This window comes from Protobothrops mucrosquamatus, unplaced genomic scaffold (genome assembly GCF_001527695.2).
Source record: "Protobothrops mucrosquamatus isolate PMUCROS unplaced genomic scaffold, P.Mucros_1.0 scaffold3154, whole genome shotgun sequence".
NCBI lineage: Eukaryota > Metazoa > Chordata > Lepidosauria > Squamata > Viperidae > Protobothrops > Protobothrops mucrosquamatus.
In genome coordinates this window covers 4,732-24,313 of record NW_015389154.1, presented here as the reverse complement: position 1 = coordinate 24,313, position 19,582 = coordinate 4,732, and the positions used below count along the sequence as shown (strand labels likewise).

The 19,582-nt window shown below is 43.7% G+C and overlaps 1 protein-coding gene across 1 annotated transcript in view; it reads right to left on the bottom strand.

The window, feature by feature from the left end:
- The window catches only part of LOC107297137 (zinc finger protein 850-like), a 33,021-nt gene that overhangs the window by 10,007 nt on the left and 3,432 nt on the right, over positions 1-19,582 (bottom strand). Inside the window, exons 3-5 of the mRNA XM_029286235.1 lie at positions 14,974-15,802; positions 12,355-12,357; positions 5,377-6,722 (exon numbers count right to left, since the gene is read on the bottom strand). Coding sequence (XP_029142068.1) covers positions 5,377-6,722; positions 12,355-12,357; positions 14,974-15,802 — 2,178 coding nt within the window. The remainder of the gene's footprint in view (positions 1-5,376; positions 6,723-12,354; positions 12,358-14,973; positions 15,803-19,582) is intronic.

Sequence of the window (19,582 nt, the reverse complement as noted above, 5' to 3'; positions counted from 1 at the left end):
TTCTAAGATGTTTTAATTAAGAGCCGTTTTCCTCTTAGTGACCACATCCATAACTTTTCTCCAGGACCATCTAGCCCTCTTCTGTCCTTTGGGGTTTCGCAGGGACCACCCCAACCTATCCAAAGCGCCTAAAGCGAATACATTATTCCCCGCCCCAGTTGGATGTCGGATCTCAGCCACCGCTGATGCCGCTGTTAGATTGGCAGTTGTCCAGGCGCTGGTATTGTGTTAGAGCTCCACCTAATGACATGAGGCTGAAAATAATACACTCATTCTCTATCTGGAATTTGTAAGGTTTTTTTTTTTTTAATGAAGTGCCATTTTCCACTCCACATCCATAACTGTTCTCCAGGATGATCTAGCCCTAGTCTGTCCTTTGGGATCTTGCAGAGACGCCCTGATAAGATTAATGTAGTAAAATGAACAATTATTAGAATAATGATTTGTCTGCATAACTAGAATAATGATTTGTCTGCATAATTGCTAGAATGATGATGTAATGCATAATCACTGGGAAAATTCACTGGGAAAGTTCTGTGTCAGTAATATGTGGCTAACCAAATGCGCATTGCACATGGATACTTTGTATGTAGCAAAACCTTCCATTGTATGCCCGTGAGAAACGAACCAAATGTATTACAGTGTATTACCATGTGTAGTCCCTTTGTTCCTAAAAGAAGGATAGTATAAAAACTGAAGTCTAATCCCGCCCTCCTCGTTCAGAATTGCCTATCTCTATATGCCTCTGAACCTGCGCAAATAAACCTCTCTGCTAAACCCCTCTGGAATTCGTAAGAGTTCTTTCGTTTTCCACAAGAAGATGATAAGATAAGATAAGATAAGATAACCTTTATTGTCATTTTTTTTTTACTGTGGGCACAACGGCACACATCAAAAATGAAATTTAGTTGCCCGCTCTCAAAGTGAAACACATACATGACACACACCTAAACATACTATATACAACATATGTATAAACCTACACCTCTTCATGTACACAACAATCATCATCACTACAACTGAGCCAGGAGCTTCTTTTGTAAGAATTAAATGAAGGGAAAGCATCTACCTCTCTTGGGGATCAGTGAAGACTATTCCAGCCACTTCTTCATCTTGGGGGTGCAGGATAACGCCCCCCAAAACGACCTTTGCAACTGAGGGAAGCTTGAAGAGTGAAGGTTGACCCTACTTAGCTTCACAAGATTAGCAAATTGCTGCCTCATAAAAATGGATAAAGGTCTTGTTTGTAGGTGCAGATTTCTCCCATTAATAGAATGAAATACGGGACAAAACTTTGAAGTGCGCACCCACATTGCTTCCAATCTCTCTAGAAAGGAGATATTATTTTTCCATCTGCATTCCTGCAAGGCCTAAATCTCACTAGAGGGCAGAATTTCTTTTGAACAGCCGTCCCAATTTCCAGAGGAGTTAGATCAGGGATCTTCAAACTTGACCCTTTTATGACTTGTGGATTTCATCTCCCAGAATTTCTCAGCCAGGCACACTGGCTGAGGAATTCTGGGAGTTGAAGTCCACGACTCATAAAAGGCCCAAGTTTGAAGACCCCTGAGTTAGATTATCCCAACCCCAGAAAGGAGTAGGCCTGGAGACCACCCACTTGCCTGTAGCTCTCACCTGGTGGCCTGCTTGTCTGGGACTCCAACCTCTTCCCACATCAAAGTCACATGAAGTCCTCACATAATGACCCAGATAGTGCTGGAATTATAAAAACAAGTGGAACTGCTGAGATTGCCCTCACTAGATGATGTGGTCATGTGATGTCAGCCACATTAAGGGTTATGGTGGATCTACTTCATGGCTGGTTCCACTTGGTGTGGGTACAAGTGGCTGAGTCCTAGGCCCCTGCATTATGGGCTGTCCCAGAACCTAAGCCTTTTGCTGCTTCTTTTTAACATCTACATGAAACCACCAGGAGAGGCCATCCATCTTATGATATCCCATTAAGTAAATCCACCCAGACAGAACTGATACTCTGACAGTGCTGCCCAAGTGCTGCAGATTACCAGCTTCAATTCAATTCAACCCTGGCAATATTCATGTTTTCGCCTCCCCCCCCCCCAAGCCAGATAACATTTCATCTTTGACACTGGACAGAGTGGTACTTCCCTGGACTGAGTTGATGTACAACTTGTGTGTGTGGGGGTCTTCCTGGACAAATGGCTCCTGGTTGAGGAGGCCATGGTTGGGGCAGGGGCTTTGCAGATTCATCTGGTGTGCCAATTGTGCCCTTTCCTGGATCGGGAGGCCTTGCACATGGGTCACTCATGCCTTGGTCACCTCCTGTTTGGTTCACTGCACTGGACCACCCAGGAACTTCAACTGGCCCAGAATGCAGCAGTGCACACAGTTATGAAGGCCCCTCAGTTGCCCATGTAACATATTTTGTGATACGAGCTGCATTGGTTTGGTTTTTTTTACGGGTACAATTCAAGTTACTGGTTATCACCTTTAAAGCTATTTCTTTATTATAGCAATTGCAATTAGACAAATATGTACCACCCCACAATGCCTTATAGCACGCTCGGTTTACAGAGTCAGCATATTGTCCCCAACCATCTGGGTCCTCATTTTACCGATCTCAGAAGGATGGAAGGCTGAGTCAACCTCGAGCTCCGTCAGGATCGAATTCCAGGCTGTGGGCAGTCAGCTGGCAACACTGCATTCTAGCCACTGAGCCACTAGGGCACCTGTCATTGTTGTCCCACCTTTATTATTTCTGCATCTATCTGTTCTGCCAGGTCAGATAGGGTGGGCAAGCTCCTAGTCCCTTGGCTTAAATATTGCCAACTGATAGGAACTAGGAAGTGAGCCTTTTCCACTGTAGCTCCTGCCCTACGGGAACACTCTTTCCTGTAAAATTTGGCATGTCTTTTTCCTCCTAAAGCAGTGGTTCTCAACCTTTTTAATGCCGCGACCCCCAACCGGTCATAAGTCGAGGACTAAACCGGTCGTAAGTCGAGGACTAAACTGGTCGTAAGTCGAGGACTACCCAACCGGTCGTAAGTTGAGGACTTTCCCTGCCCGGGAGCGCCACGCATGCGTGGTTCCGCCCCCTGCGCCGGCCGAGGCGTAGCTGGCAAGCGGCAGAGACAGAGCAGGCCGACCACCAGTTGGCCCAACTCAAGGGAGGTAAGGCACCCACTGGAAAAGGGGAAAAAATGGCGGACAAAAAAAATGGCGGACAGCCTTGCTTGGCGACCCCCGTGAAATGGTCGATTGACCCCAAATGGGGTCGCGACCCATAGGTTGAGAACCGCTGTCCTAAAGGTTTCCTCTGCCCAGTCATGTCCGATTCTAGGAGGCGGTGCTGATGTCTGTTTCTTAGCTGAGAGAGCTAGCACTGTCCGAAGAGATTTCCGAGACCATGTGGCTATAAACCGAGGTGCACGGAACGCTGTTACCTTCCCACCACAGTGGTACCTATTTATCTACTCACATTTGCCTGCTTTCAAACTGCTAGGTGTGTAGGAGTTGCAGAAAGTAACAGGAGCTCCTCCTGTTGTGTGGCGGTCGGGTCTCTAACCAGTGGTGGGATTCAAATATGTGGATGCTGCTTCTGGAAGTCCATTCTGGGCCTGGGCAACAAAAAGTAGCTACCGGTTCTGCCGAACTGCTGCGAACTGGCTGAATCCCACCACTCTCTCTAACCCAGACTGTCAATGTTCCAGCTGACCTGCTCAGCATGTTTAACTGCTGACCATCATGCCTCCTTCGATAGTGAGGTAGGAAGCATATACATTTAATACCACAAATAAATGTTATTGATTCCCTTTTTATTCAGAAACTGAAGATGGCATACAGAGCACTTCCTGGGTAGCATCTTGGGCCAAGAAAGAGGATCTTTTCTCATTGTAAATCCCCCACCAGCCCACCTACTTGCCCAGAAATACTTCCTGCCTCTCGATTGGCATCTTAAATTAGCCTCCCATAGTTCCTGACAGCCACCTTCCTGTCTAACCTAACACTGAACTGGAACTCGTGGCTTTCCATCCAGGGTCCTTGATGCTTATGGTTTTTTTCTGGTTTTTTTTATATAATAGTAAACATTATATAATGTTTAATACCAATAATAAACATTATTTTTACTACGACCACAGAAACGTCTTCAGACAAGACTGGCTCTCTCAAGTAAGAAACAGAGATGAGCACCAGTCCCTATAGCAGGGGTAGGCAACCTTGGCTCTTTTATGACTGGTGGACTTCAACTCCCAGAATTCCTGAGCCAGCATGGTTCAGCTTGGAAACCTCTCTCTTTCCCCTCAGCGTGGCTGGCTCCAGGAATTCTGGGAGTTGAAGTCCATGAGTCATAAAAGAGCCAAGGTTGGCCACCCCTGCCCTATAGAATTGGACATGACTGGTCAGGGGAAACCTTTGCCTTAATTATTATTTTAAGCAGAAGATAATGCTAACAAGAACTAATACACTACATAAAAGAACAAAAAAGAAATCAAGAGTGCAAAAAGAAAAGGTACAGAGAAGTTACTTACCATTTCCTTAGTGAACATAATTAGAAATACAAAATGACCTCTTACTCTGTGATGATCAAAAAAACAACTTCTTTTTATTACCTGTTTTTTTAACAATCAAAACTGTAAGCCATAACTTCAATTTTTTTCTGTTTCACACAACTCTCTGAAGAGCTTCCAGTCAGCACTGAATGTAGAGAACGTCTTTTCTCCGATTGAGGAAGTCAATCATTCATCTCAAGGAAGTCCATCATCTTTGCCAACTGTTCCTCCATTGCGGTTAAAGTTGAGACTTTCCACTTTGCTGCATAGAATACAGGGGATGGTTGACTGACAACCACAACGGGGGCCGAAATTTTGGTCCTAAGTCATTGCGGTTGTAAAGATGCCCACGTGATCTCCTCTCTCGACAGCTGGAATCCTGCCCCCTCCCAAGTTGCGATCACTAACAGATCATGCAGGTCATCAAGCAGACAGAGTGAAACAGCGGCCTGCCAAAAGAGGGTGGGCAGTTCCTCTCTATGTGCAAAAGGGAATTTCTTTGCTGGTCAGCTTTTTTTTTTTTGCCAGCCCACCATAATAGGCCTTCTTCACCTGTCCTGTGTGTGTGGAAGGGAACAATTTCACTGTGCCGAAGAAAGGAAGCTCAGACAGGGCTTGAACCTCCCAACTCAGATCTCCTCTTCAGGTTTAACACTAAAACATGTCTAATTAAAAAAAATCAGGCAAATTGAAATAGTGAATTTTTCAGCTGAGCTTGCAATGAGTGATCAGAAATGATATTTAAATTATGCCTCGTGGAATTTCTTCTGTACGATAAGCGATGACTTCTGGTGTGATACACTGTCAGCCATCTAGACATTAAAATGGTTTCTCCCCTATGTGTAACCTTACATGATTTACAAGGCTAGACCTAGTACTGAAATTTTTCCCACACTCCAGACACTTGTATGGTTTTTCTCCTGTGTGAGTTCTCTGGTGTATCACGAGGGCGGAATTCCAATGGAAACTTTTACCACAATCCCGACACTGATATGGTTTCTTACCTGTATGAGTTCTCTGGTGTACTACCAGGTGATAATTCCGACAGAAACCTTTCCCACAATCAGGACACTTATATGGTTTTTCTCCTGTATGAGTTCTCTGGTGTATCACCAGATTGAAATTCCTACTGAAACTTTTCCCACAATCCTGACACTCGTATGGCTTCTCTCCTGTGTGTGTCTTCTGGTGTATCAGAAGATTGGAATTCTGCTTGAAACTCTTCCCACAATCTGGACACTCATATGGTTCCTCTCCTGTGTGAGTCCTCTGATGTATCACCAGATTGGAATTCTGAGTGAAACGTTTCCCACAGTCCGGACACTCATATGGTTTATCTCCTGTGTGAGTGCTCTGGTGTACCACCAGATTGAAATTCTTACTGAAACTTTTCCCACAATCTGGACACTCATATGGTTTCTCTCCCGTGTGAGTCCTCTGATGTATCACCAAGTCAGAATTCCGAATAAAACTTTTCCCACACTCCAGACATTCATACGGTTTTTCTCCTGTGTGAGTTCTCTGGTGTATCACTAGGGCAGAATTCCAATGGAAACTTTTACCACAATCCACACACTGATATGGTTTGTTGCCTGTGTGAGTTCTTTGGTGTACCACCAGATTAGAATTCCAGGAGAAAGCTTTCCCACAATCTGGACACTTATATGGTTTCTCTCCTGTGTGAGTTCTCTGGTGTTCCACCAGGTGGGAATTTCGACTGAAACTTTTCCCACAATCCAAGCATTCATATGGTTTTTCTCCTGTGTGAATCCTCTGATGTATCAACAATTCAGAATTCCAATTGAAACCTTTCCCACAATCTGGACACTGATACGGTTTCTCTCCCGTGTGAGTCCACTGGTGAATCAACAAGTTGGTATTCTGCTTGAAACTCTTACCACAATCTGGACACTCATATGGTTTCTCTCCTGTGTGAGTCCTCTGGTGTATCACCAGGTTGGCATTCTGACTGAAACTTTTCCCACAATCCTGACACTCGTATGGTTTCTCTCCTAAGTGAGTCCTCTGGTGCATCACAAGGTTGGCATTCTGACTGAAACTTTTCCCACAATAAAGACACTCATATGGTTTCTCTCCTGTGTGAGTCCTCTGGTGCATCACAAGGTTGGCATTCTGACTGAAACTGTTCCCACAATAAAGACACTCATATGGTTTCTCTCCTGTGTGAGTTCTCTGGTGTACCACCAGTTTGGAAGTCCGACTAAAACTTTTTGCACAATGTGGACACTCATACAATCGATCTACTGTGTGAGTCCTTTGATGCTTCACAAGGTCAGACTTTGAAGTATAAGTTTTTCCACAATCAGGACACTTATACGGTTTCTCTCCAGTGTGAGTCCTCTGGTGTATCGCCAGGTGTGAATTCCGAGTGAAACATTTCCCACAATCAGGACATTCAAAGGGTTTATCCCCAGTGAGAGTCCTCTTGTGTCTCACCAGAGTGGTGTGGCGTGCTAAAGCTTTAGCCACATTGGGAACAATGGTAGGCCTTCTCTCCGGTGCGGATGTTTCCATGAGGGAGCTGTTCTAAGTAAACTTTTTGCTACACTATGAGCATTTGTGTGGATTTTCACCGGCGTGGATCCTTTCATGCATAATTAGCTGTGATCTGCAATCTCTGTTTTTCCCACAACAGGACGTCTGCCAAGGTTTTCCAACACCAATATTCTTGGATTCTTGAGGAGGCCAAAAATATTTCTGATCACCTGAAGGTACTTTCATTCAAGCTGCTCTTTCCTTCCTCAAGGGCTTTAATTAATACCTGCCCATTTTGGCTATCCAAGGGACCTTTTCCTTACCACTGACTTCCAGTTATTTCTACTTTTTCTGAATTTGGAAATTATCCCCTTTGACCTTTCATGTAATGTTTCCTTGAGTTCCACATACTCTATTTTTTCCAGTTCAAAACTTTGTTATTCTCTCGCTTGTCTCTCATCTTCTGAGGAAAGAGAAGAGTTTTTATACTTTCTGCAGGAAGTAGAAAATATTTTGACTGATTATTTGTTTTAATGCTGCTTCTCATTCTCAGTCATTCAGAGTTCTCTTCTTGGCATCCTCTTTGTCTGTAAGATTCATATTAATAGATTAGTTTCATTACTGTTAAAATTAGTTTCATTATTGTTAAAAGTAGCCTACATGTATTACCATAAAAAAATATCAAGATGCTATTTTAACGTCTAATATTAATTATAATTCATTTGGCACATAAAAAAGATTTTGGTTCAAATCTCCACTCAATCACTAATTTTTTTTCCAATCACCAAGTATTAGCATTGCAAATTGTTATAAAATATTCCTGAAAATTCTGAATATAGATCAGGGGTCCCCAATCCCCGGTCTGTGGACCGGCATCAATCCACGGCATGTCAGCAACCGGGCCCCACAAACAAGCAAAGCCCCATCTGCAGGATGCAGGCAGCATGCAAAACCATGCCCCCCTCCTGCAAAATGTCCCAGGCGTGGATCTGCTCAATTTTTTTGATCTAATTTTAGAAAGGTGGGACAATAACAGATGAAATGTTGCCCAAATCCTATGCAAGATTTAAAAAATCCGTTTTGCCCACGAAACCCCTCGCTTGCCAAGAAAACGACACGTGAATAAAATCACAAGGAATCAACTGTTACCTAAACCAGTGTTTCTCAACCTTGACAATTTTAAGGCATGTGGACTTCAACTCCCAGAATTCCACAGCCAGCATTGCTGGCTGTGGAATTCTGGGAGTTGAAGTCCACATGCCTTAAAATTGTCAAGGTTGAGAAACACTGACCTAAAAGGTGAAGGAGATTTGGTGTGTGTGTGTGTTAAGAAATATGAAAAATAAAGATTTCGGTAAATCTCCCAGCAGAAAATCACAGGCAGCCGTTTTATATCGTGCAGCCCCAGAGAAATACAATTTGGAGAGAGAAAGAACATGCAGCAGCAGCAGCAGCAGCAGCAGCCGACATGTTTCAGCCTCGTCGCTTCGCTGCTTCCACACCGCCGAGGAAACCAAACCGCCCGACTTGCTCCCGGCTTCTCCTCCGACCTGCCCTCCACTCACCTCCCGGGAGCCGTTTCGACCCCTGAAACAGCGAAAGAGACACCCGCGACGCCATCCTCCTCTCCTGGGTGAGCCGGAAGAGGAAGTTCCTCTGCCCTTCTCCCAAATCCTCTCTAGAAATCCAATCCTCTATCGTTTCAACTCGTTCCGTCTCCGCCTCTACCCTTCCAGTAGACTACCGGTAGCAAAGCCATTACTGTACTATACAGTATTCACGGCTTTCTAGGCCCGAGTGTCGCTCGTTTGTAGATCGCCATCTAGTGACATAAGGCTGAATAACACGCTCTTCTATTTCTATCCTAAAGCGTTTGCAAGATGTTTTCATTGATTCCGTGGTCCGTTATGTGCCATTACATCGTATTCGACTCCCACCGAATACATGAATAGCTTTCGTCCATGACGATCTACCCCAAACCTTTTCTTTCACATCTCCCAAGAGTGAAGTCGTGGCCCCTGTAAGACATTTGTTATTTGTTAAGTGACTTTTGCCCCATTTTACAACTTTTCTGGCCACAGTTGTTAAGTGAATCACTGCAGGCGTTAAATTAGAAACAGAGTTGTCAAGTGAATCTGGATTCCCCGTTGACTTGTCAGAAGGTCACAAAAGATGACTTCAAGGCACTGCAGTCATCGTAAATATGAGTCAATTGCCGAGAGTCTGAATTTTGATCACATGACCACAGGGATGCTGCAATGGTCGTCAGTATCAAAAAATGGTCATGTCACTTTTTTCAGTGCCATTAGGACTTCGAACCGTCACTAAATGAACTGTTATAAGTCGAGGAGTACCTGTACATAGCAGGGCCAAGAAAAAGGGAGCTTAAAAAGTGACTGTCTATACTTGGTAAACAAAACTAATACACTTTTTAAAAAAAAATGTTTGAAACGGTTGTGAAAAGGATGGTAGTATCTATGTGCACATAAATGCGTGTCTGCCTGACACTTTTTTAATTAGAAATTCAATCTAATATTGAAAACACACAAAAACAATAGAAAATAAGCAAGAAACAAGAAATTGGAAAAAAAATACCCCATACAGTTATGCCTTCCCTTCTCCTTTCTATAAGTAATTGTTATATACATTCCAGTTTGGGAAATATGTCTCCTCAGCTAACCAGAAGGAAACCCTTCTTAAAAATGGATCCTGGCCTGAAGTCCATTCCTCAGAGAAATCCAGACCAACATTTCTCTTCCACATTGCTCACCATCTGTCCAGAACAATAGGGAGATTCTCTCTATACCAGGGGTAGGCAACCTTGGCTCTTTTATGACTCGTGGACTTCAACTCCCAGAATTCCTGAGCCAGCATAGCTGGCTCAGGAATTCTGGGAGTTGAAGTCCACGAGTCATAAAAGAGCCAAGGTTGCCTACCCCTGCTCTATACCATAGAGTCTATGGTATTGTGGAGCTGACAGAGAAGAAAGATAAAAGACACACTGAACTTTATGTAGGAAAAGGATGGGGATAGGTAGCCAGCTAGAGGATGGGGGGACAGAAAGAGAGAGGAACAGAGAGAGTATGTATAAATATGGAGATTAGGATCAAAGAAATGTAGAGGTTAAGAACAGAGAAAAATGGAATGGTAGTGTCATAAGCTTTTTGAAAGTATAGAGTAGGCATAGACCATATAGAAAAAAGGCAATTGCAATAGACAATCTTATATAGAGCCATTTTGGTGTAGGGCAGGGGTAGGCAACCTTGGCTCTTTTCTGACTCATGGACTTCAACTCCCAGAATTCCTGAGCCAGCATGGGTCAGCTTGGAAACCTCTCCCTTTTCCCTCAGCATGGCTGGCTCAGGAATTCTGGGAGTTGAAGTCCACGAGTCATAAAAGAGCCAAGGTTGCCTTCCCCTGGTGTAGGGGTTAAGGCCTCAGGATAGGAACTCAAGACGGTGAGTGGGAATCCTAGGCAGAAAGTCTGCTGTGGAGGCCTTTGGGTCAGTTCCTCTCCCAGCCCCAGAGGAGAGGAGGCCGGGAGGTCACCCACCTGCCCGTACCTCTCACCTGCAGCTCTGCTTGCCTGGGACTCCTGTCTCTTCCCACATCACTGACAAATGAGGTCCTTACTTAATGACCCATGTGATCCTGGAGTTGTAATGGCAACTGGAACTGCCCGGATTCCCCTATGTGAGGTCATGTGACATTGCTTTTTATAACCCCATTAAGGGTTATGATGGATCTTCTTCTACCTCCATGGCGAATTCCAGTCGGGATGGGTAGGAGAGGAATGGCTAAGTCCTAGGTTCCTGCAATATGGGGTACCCCGGGGCTGAAGCCCTTTGCTGCTCCTTTTTAGCACCTGCATGAACCCTCCCTCCCCCCCTTCCCCCAAGCACTGGGATAAATGGAGGCATCAGAAGCTTCATTTGTCACCAGGTTTTTGTTTTTATGCATTTGGTTTTAATAGCATGGTTTTTGTGTTAATTTTTGATAGGCAGCTGACCAGAATCTGTTTTAAGTAACATAGGTGGCTATATAAATGTTTTAATGTTGAATCCAACAAAGGTTCTGCTGAAGATGCCCATCTGCAAGTTGCTTGAGGCACAGTGCATTTCTTTATTTATCAAATGTATATGCCGTTCATCCCAGTTAACGTCTCCCATTTAACTCCTTGCAAGGAGAAACAATATCAGTTTCAAGCAAAAATGGCACCAGGCATCAACCTTGTTAGTAAAGCCAGGAGGCCTAGTTAAACTTCTAATTTGAACAAAAGAATCCCCTTTCTGGAATTCCCCGACTATCAAAATGTCATCAACTATGGCCTGTATTTCGAGGCTCTGCATTTTGCCATTTGCAATGTATTTTGTATTAGGGTTCCATTGCTGTAACCGCCTGGAGTCACCATGAGTTGGGCTGCCATATAAATTTTATTAAATAAAAATACATGCAACCATATTTGTATTCTGCCTTTATTACATGTAGAAATAACTCGAGGCAGAAAACATTCCTCCTCTATCTTCCTCCTATGCTTTCCAGTTATTTTCTGCAAAGGGTATGCTAGCTGGGGATTTATGGGGCTTGAAAGCTGGAGGACACCCAGGTTGAAGAAGGCTGGAGTTCTATGATCATTGCTGATCAAACAGCAAAAGAAATATCACCCCTAAAGCCCTTTTTGTAAAAATTCGACTCTTGTGTGTATTCATATTGAAATAAAATAACAACGATCACCAAGAGAAAGTTTAAAATATTTAAAAGCAATTAAAAGATTAAAAGCAATTAAAAGATTAAAATATAGGCAACCAAGCTTTCGTTGGGCTCTCCCGACATCATCAGGGTTAATAAAGGCGGTTTCGGGGAGGACTTATATGCCGCCTCCAAGTGCTTGCATCCAGCTACGTGACCGCGTGATCGGGCCCAGGTGTCTGGGCTCCTGCGCTCTGAGTGCGTTCTTTTTACTCGCGTGTAAACCCTTCACCTCCCTTCCCTGTTTATCATCACCTAGCCCTTGGATATCCTCACCGGGAGCAGCGGGGGATTCTTTCCCATACCTCCCATCAATTTTGCCCTCCACATCCTTAATCCTGCGTCCGAGGTTCTTCTCCTCAAACCCATTGATCCTGCGAGGTCCTGGTCCTGGATCAAACCTCGCAGGACCAATGGGTTTGAGGAGAAGAACCTCGGACGCAGGATTAAGGATGTGGAGGGCAAAATTAATGGGAGGTATGGGAAAGAATCCCCCGCTGCTCCCGGTGAGGATATCCAAGGGCTAGGTGATGATAAACAGGGAAGGGAGGTGAAGGGTTTACATGCGGGTAAAAAGAACGCACTCAGAGCGCAGGAGCGCAGACACCTGGGCCCGATCACGCGGTCACGTAGCCGGATGCAAGCACTTGGAGGCGGCATATAAGTCCTCCCCGAAACCGCCTTTATCAACCCTGATGATGTCGGGAGAGCCCGACGAAAGCTTGGTTGCCTATATTTTAATATTTTAATTGCTTTTAATCTTTTAATTGCTTTTAAATATTTTAAACTTTCTCTTGGTGATCGTTGTTATTATATATATATATATATATATATATATATTTACATTATTGTTATAAATATAGATGTTTTATATATATATATATATCTTCAAATCAATAAAACGTGAACACCAGGAGTACAATAAACTAAAAAAGTTTAATAACATAGATAATCACCAAGCTTTCGTCGGTATCTTCCGACATCGTAAGGGCTAAAATGCCAGTCCATGGGAGAGTTCCTTTATAGATAACACGTCGTTTGCGCCCGGCTCCTGGACCTTGTCACCGGTCCCAATTGATTGGGCTGCGCTTTAATTAAGGACCTCATCTATACACACACACACACACACACACACAGTGGGGCACTAATTGTGCAAGTTCTCCCACTTAAAAAGATGAGAGAGGCCTGTAATTGTCATCATAGGTAGATCTCAACTATGAGAGACAAAATGAGAAAACAAATCCAGACAATCACATTGTCTGATTTGGAAAGAATTTATTTGCAAATTATGGTGGAAAATAAGTATTTGGTCACCTACAAACAAGCAAGATTTCTGGCTCTCACAGACCTGTAACTTCTTCTTTAAGAGGCTCCTCTGTCCTCCACTCATTACCTGTAATAATGGCACCTGTTTGAACTTGTTATCAGTATAAAAGACACCTATCCACAACCTCAAACAGTCACACTCCAAACTCCACTATGGTGAAGACCAAAGAGCTGTCGAAGGACACCAGAAACAAAATTGTAGACCTGCACCAGGCTGGGAAGACTGAATCTGCAATAGGCAAGCAGCTTGGTGTGAAGAAATCAACTGTGGGAGCAATAATTAGAAAATGGAAGACATACAAGACCACTGATAATCTCCCTCGATCTGGGGCTCCACGCAAGATCTCACCCCATGGGGTCAAAATGGTCACAAGAACGGTGAGCAAAAATCCCAGAACCACACGGGGGGACCTAGTGCATGACCTGCAGAGAGCTGGGACCAACGTAACAAAGGCAACCATCAGTAACACAGTACGCCGCCAGGGACTCAGATCCTGCAGTGCCAGACGTGTCCCCCTGCTTAAGCCAGTAGATGTCCGGGCCCACCTGAAGTTTGCTAGAGAGCATTTGGATGATCCAGAAGAGGATTGGGAGAATGTCATATGGTCAGATGAAACCAAAGTAGAACTGTTTGGTAGAAACACAACTCGTCGTGTTTGGAGGAGAGAGAATGCTGAGTTGCATCCAAAGAACACCATACCTACTGTGAAGCATGGGGGTGGCAACATCATGCTTTGGGGCTGTTTCTCTGCAAAGGGACCAGAATGACTGATCCGTGTACAGGAAAGAATGAATGGGGCCATGTATCGTGAGATTTTGAGTGCAAACCTCCTTCCATCAGCAAGGGTATTGAAGATGAAACGTGGCTGGGTCTTTCAGCATGACAATGATCCCAAACACACCGCCCGGGCAACGAAAGAGTGGCTTCGTAAGAAGCATTTCAAGGTCCTGGAGTGGCCTAGCCAGTCTCCAGATCTCAACCCCATAGAAAACCTTTGGAGGGAGTTGAAAGTCTGTGTTGCCCAGCGACAGCCCCAAAACATCACTGCTCTAGAGGAGATCTGCATGGAGGAATGGGCCAACATACCAGCAACAGTGTGTGTCAACCTTGTGAACACTTACAGAAAACGTTTGACCTCTGTCATTGCCAACAAAGGATATATAACAAAGTATTGAGATGAACTTTTGATATTGACCAAATACTTATTTTCCACCATAATTTGCAAATAAATTCTTTCCAAATCAGACAATGTGATTGTCTGGATTTGTTTTCTCATTTTGTCTCTCATAGTTGAGGTCTACCTATGATGACAATTACAGGCCTCTCTCATCTTTTTAAGTGGGAGAACTTCCACAATTGGTGGCTGACTAAATACTTTTTTGCCCCACTGTATGTGTATGTGTGTGTGTGTGTATGTAGGTCTTTGGTTATTCGGGTTTTCTCCCGCGTAAAATTCGAAGTGTCTTGGCGACGTTTCGACGAAGTCCCATTCGTCATCTTCAGGCTGGTGTTTTCGGCTTCGTGCTTCTAGGAGTACTCCTAGAAGCACGAAGCTGAAAACACCAGCCTGAAGCCATCTAGCAAATCCTCACATAACCAGATACATGCACTTAACTTTTATCAAAGTAATATTTTCCAATTTTTTTCCTCTCCTCCGTCATGTCTAATATATGTTTGATTAAAAAGAATCTGGTAAGGAATTTGTCAGCTGTATTACCAAACGAAGATCAGAAATAAAATTCATGTCTTCTCTGCGTCCATCACTTTCTGCACCAAGTGGATTTTCTTATGTGTAGCAAGGGAGGAATTTTGTGTGAAGAATCGTCCACACTCTGTACATTTGAATGGTTTCTCCCCTGTATGTAAACCTACATGATTTATAAGGCTAGACCTAGTACTGAAACCTTTCCCACAGTCAGGACACTCATACGGTTTNTCTCCTGTATGAGTCCTCTGGTGTATCACCAGGTAAGAGTTCTGACTGAAACTTTTCTCACAATACAGACACTCATACGGTTTCTCTCCTGTGTGAGTCCTCTGGTGTATCACCAAGTCAGAATTTCGAGTGAAATGTTTCCCACAATCTGGACACTCATACGGTTTCTCCCCAGTGTGAATCCTCTGGTGTATCGCCAGGTCAGAATTCCGCCTGAAACTTTTTCCACAATCCAGACACTTGTATGGTTTTTGTCCTGTGTGAGTCCTCTGGTGTGTCACCAGGTGGGAAGGCCGACTAAAGCTTTTCCCACAGTCTGGACACTTATATGGTTTCTCTCCTGTGTGAGTCCTCTGGTGTACTACTAGATCAGAATTCCGAATGAAATTTTTTCCACAACGTGTGCACATATACACTTTCTCTCCTGTATGAGTGTTCTGGTGTATCATCAGGTCAGAATTTCGAATGAAACCTTTCCCACAATCTTGACACACATATGGTTTCTCTCCTGTGTGAGTCCTTTGGTGTATCACCAGGTTGGAATTCTGACGGAAACTTTTCCCACAATCCTGACAGACATACGGTTTCTCTCCTGTGTGCGTCCTCTGGTGTATCACCAGGTTGGAATTCTGATTGAAACTTTTCCCGCATTCTGGACACTCATACGGTTTCTCTCCTGTGTGAGTCCTCTGGTGTATCACCAGGTGATAATTCCGTGTGAAACTTTTCCCACAATCAGGACATTCAAAGACTTTCTCCCCAGTGGGAGTCCCTTTGTGTCTCACTAGATTGGTCTGCATGCTAAATCTTTTGCCATATTGGGAGCACTGGTAGAGCTTTTCTCGGGAATGGGTCCTTCCATGAATTATGAGGAAGCTGTTCTGAGTAAAGTTTTTGCCGCACTCCAAACATTTGTCTTTTCACTGTATGGATCCACTTGTGCATAATTAGCTGTGATCTGCAGTCTGTGTTTTTCCCACAATAGGCAGTCTGTGGGGGTTTTCCAAGACTGATATTCTTGGATTCTTGAGGAGCCCCAAAATATATCTGCTCTCTTACTTGGAGGTTGTCTGATTCAAGCCGCTCTTTCTTTCCTCAAAGGTTTTAATTAATGCCTGCCTATTTTGGCTACCCAAGATACTTTTTCCTTCCCACTGACTTCCAGGTATTTCCCACTTGTTCTTTATTTGGAAATTATCCCCTTTGATGTCTCATGTAATGTTTCCTTGAGTTGCACATGGTCTATTTTTTCCAGCTCAAAACTTTTTTTCTTGTTATTCTCTCCCTTGCTTCTCATCTGCTGAGGAAGGAGAAGAGTTTTCACACTTTCTGGAGGAAGTAGAAAAGATTTTGATTGATGGTTTGTTTTGTATTTTAATGCTGCTTCTCATTCTTTGTTGTTCAGATTACTCTTCTTGGCATCCTCTTTGTCTGTAAGATTCATATCAAAGGGTTAGTTTCATTATGGTTTAAAAAATGGCTGCAGGATATGTGAAAGCAGGAAAAAAAAACTTATATTATCATGAAAACATCAAAGTTCTACTTTAACCTCCAACATTAATTATGATTCATTTGGCATATAGAAGAGTAGTAAGATTCATGTTCAAATATTGACTCAATCATAAAATTCTCTTTTTGGCTTGGATAGATCACAAGTATCTATCTCTATATCTCTATTACATTCTATCTATCTATCTCTCACTCACTCACTCTCTTTCTATCGCTATATGTCTATTCTCTATCTATCTCTATTTCTATCTATCTCTATATACCTATTACTTTGTAACTATATCTATATCTCTCTTACTCTATCTCTCTATTACTCTCTATCTCTTTTATTCTCCATCTCTCTATATTGCTCTATCTCTATTGCTCTCTGTCTTTATTACTCTCTCTATTATTGTTTCTCTTACTCTGTTTCTCTCTCTCTCTCTCTATCTCTTATCTCTGTCATTCCTCTTACTCTCTGTCTCTCTCTCTCTCTCTCTCTGTCATTCTCTATCACTCTGTTTCTCTTACTCTATCTGTCTCACTTTGGGAACTGTTCTGCTTGCAAACTATTGTGTTTGTAAGTACAGTACTTTACAAAGATAAAGTTTGATTGCATTTGTCTTTTGCATTTGTAGAAATGCTAGCCAGGATTTACACAAAGAATTCTATTACGTTGTGTTTCCTTTTATTTTGGAGCTAAGTGTATATTACTGTAGTTTGTAGGTTTTAAATTTAAATTGCCTTCAAAAGTTGTGGGTGCCCCATCACTGAAAGCTTTTAAGAAGAGACTGGATAGGCATTTATCCGAAATACTCTCTTGTGAGAGCAGTGGGTTAGACTAGATGACCTCAAGTCCCTTCCAACATTGTTACTGTTGCAAGCCGAGAGTTCTGTAAATACCTCCCCCATCTCCCTCTGGGTGCCTGGCTAAAGCCTCTTAAGCTAATTAGTGACAAGTAGTTTTTTTTTTTAAGCAACAGCCCCTCCCCTCATCTCGGCAGCTGAAGGCCCTTTAGCTGCAATGGCTGCAAGCCCTGCTTGGAGGCAATATTGTTACTGAGTCCACACAGGAAACAGCTGATAGGCGGCCAGTGTGTAAATTGTGAAGTATTAGCATTGAAAATTGTTATAAAATATTCCTGAAAATTCTGAATATAGATCAGGGCCCCCCAATCTCCGGTCTGTGGACCGGCACCAATCCACGGCATGTCAGCAACCGGGCCACACAAACAAGCAAAGCCCCATCTGCAGGATGCAGGCAGCATGCAAAACCATGCCCCCTCCTGTCCGCGGAAAAAACCTTTTTTCATGAAACCAGTCCCTGGTGCCCAAAAGGTTGGGGGTGATTGATATAGATCAGTGATGGCGAACCTTTTAGAGACTGAGTGCCCAAACTGCAACCCAAAACCCACTTATGCATCGTCGGGTGCCGGGTGGGTGTGGTCCATTGGGTGGGTGTGGCCAATTGGGGGGTATGGCCCATTGGGTGGGCGTGGCTGCGGTGGTAACAGCAGACTGGGTGGGACTAAAAAGTTCAATCAATCAATTCCAACTTTGCAAGATCTTTTTTTTTCCCCACGAGAAGTTGAAATTGACTGATTGAACCTTTTTTTTTTTTTGCACACGGCGGCAGAGGCCTAAAGCAAAAAGGTTTTATAAAACCCAGCTGAAGGCCTAGGACTGGGGTGACGGTGTGTGTGCCCACAGAGAGGGCTCTGAGTGCCGCCTCTGGCACCCGTGCCACAGGTTCGCCACCACTGATATAGATTATAGAGATACATGTTTAATGCACACAGAAATACACACTTATAGAGTTATGTATATAAAAAAATTATGTGTATTTCAGTCTGTAAAATGTCCCAGGCGTGGATTTGCTCAAATTTTTTGATCTAATTTTAGAAAGGTGGGACAGTAACAGATGAAATGTTGCCCAAATCCTATGCAAGATTTAAAAAATCCGTTTTGCCCACGAAACCCCTCGCTTGCCAAGAAAACGACACGTGAATAAAATCACAAGGAATCAACTGTACCCGAAGGATGAAGGAAATCGGGGGGGGGGGGTATTAAGAAATATGAAAAATAAAGATTTCGTTAAATCTCCCAGCAGAAAATCACAGGCAGCCGTTTTAAATCGTGCAGCCCCAGAGGAATACAATTTGGGGAGAGAAAGAACATGCAGCAGCAGCAGCAGCAGCAGCCGACATGTTTCAGCCTTGTCGCTTTGCTGCTTCCACACCGCCGAGGAAACCAAACCGCCCGACTTGCTCCCGGCTTCTCCTCCGACCTGCCCTCCACTCACCTCCCAGGAGCCGCTTCGACCCCTGAAACAGCGAAAGAGGCACCCGCGACGCCATCCTCCTCTCCTGGGTGAGCCGGAAGAGGAAGTTCCTCTGCCCTTCTCCCAAATCCTCTCTAGAAATCCAATCCTCTATCGTTTCCACTCGTTCCGTCTCCGCCTCTACCCTTCCAGTAGACTACCGGTAGCAAAGCCATTACTGTACTATACAGTATTCACGGCTTTCTAGGCCCGAGTGTCGCTCGTTTGTAGGTCGCCATCTAGTGACATAAGGCTGAATAACACGCTCTTCTATTTCTACCCTAAAGCGTTTGCAAGGTGTTTTCATTGATTCCGTGGTCCGTTATGTGCCATTAAATTGTATTCGACTCCCACCGAATCCATGAATAGCTTTCGTCCATGACCATCTAGAGGTTAAGGACAGAGAAAGATGGAAAGGTAGTGTTATAAGCTTTTTGAAAGTATAAAGTAGGCATAGACCATATAGAAAAAAGGCAATTGCAATAGACCAGTGTTTCTCAACCTTGACAATTTTAAGGCATGTGGACTTCAACTCCCAGAATTCCACAGCCAGCATTGCTGGCTGTGGAATTCTGGGAGTTGAAGTCCACATGCCTTAAAATTGTCAAGGTTGAGAAATACTGCAATAGACAATGTTATATGAGAGCCATTTTGGTGTAGGGTTAAAACCTTAGGCTAGGAACTCAGACGGTGAGTGGGAATCCTAGGCAGAAAGTCTGCTGTGGAGGCCTTTGGGT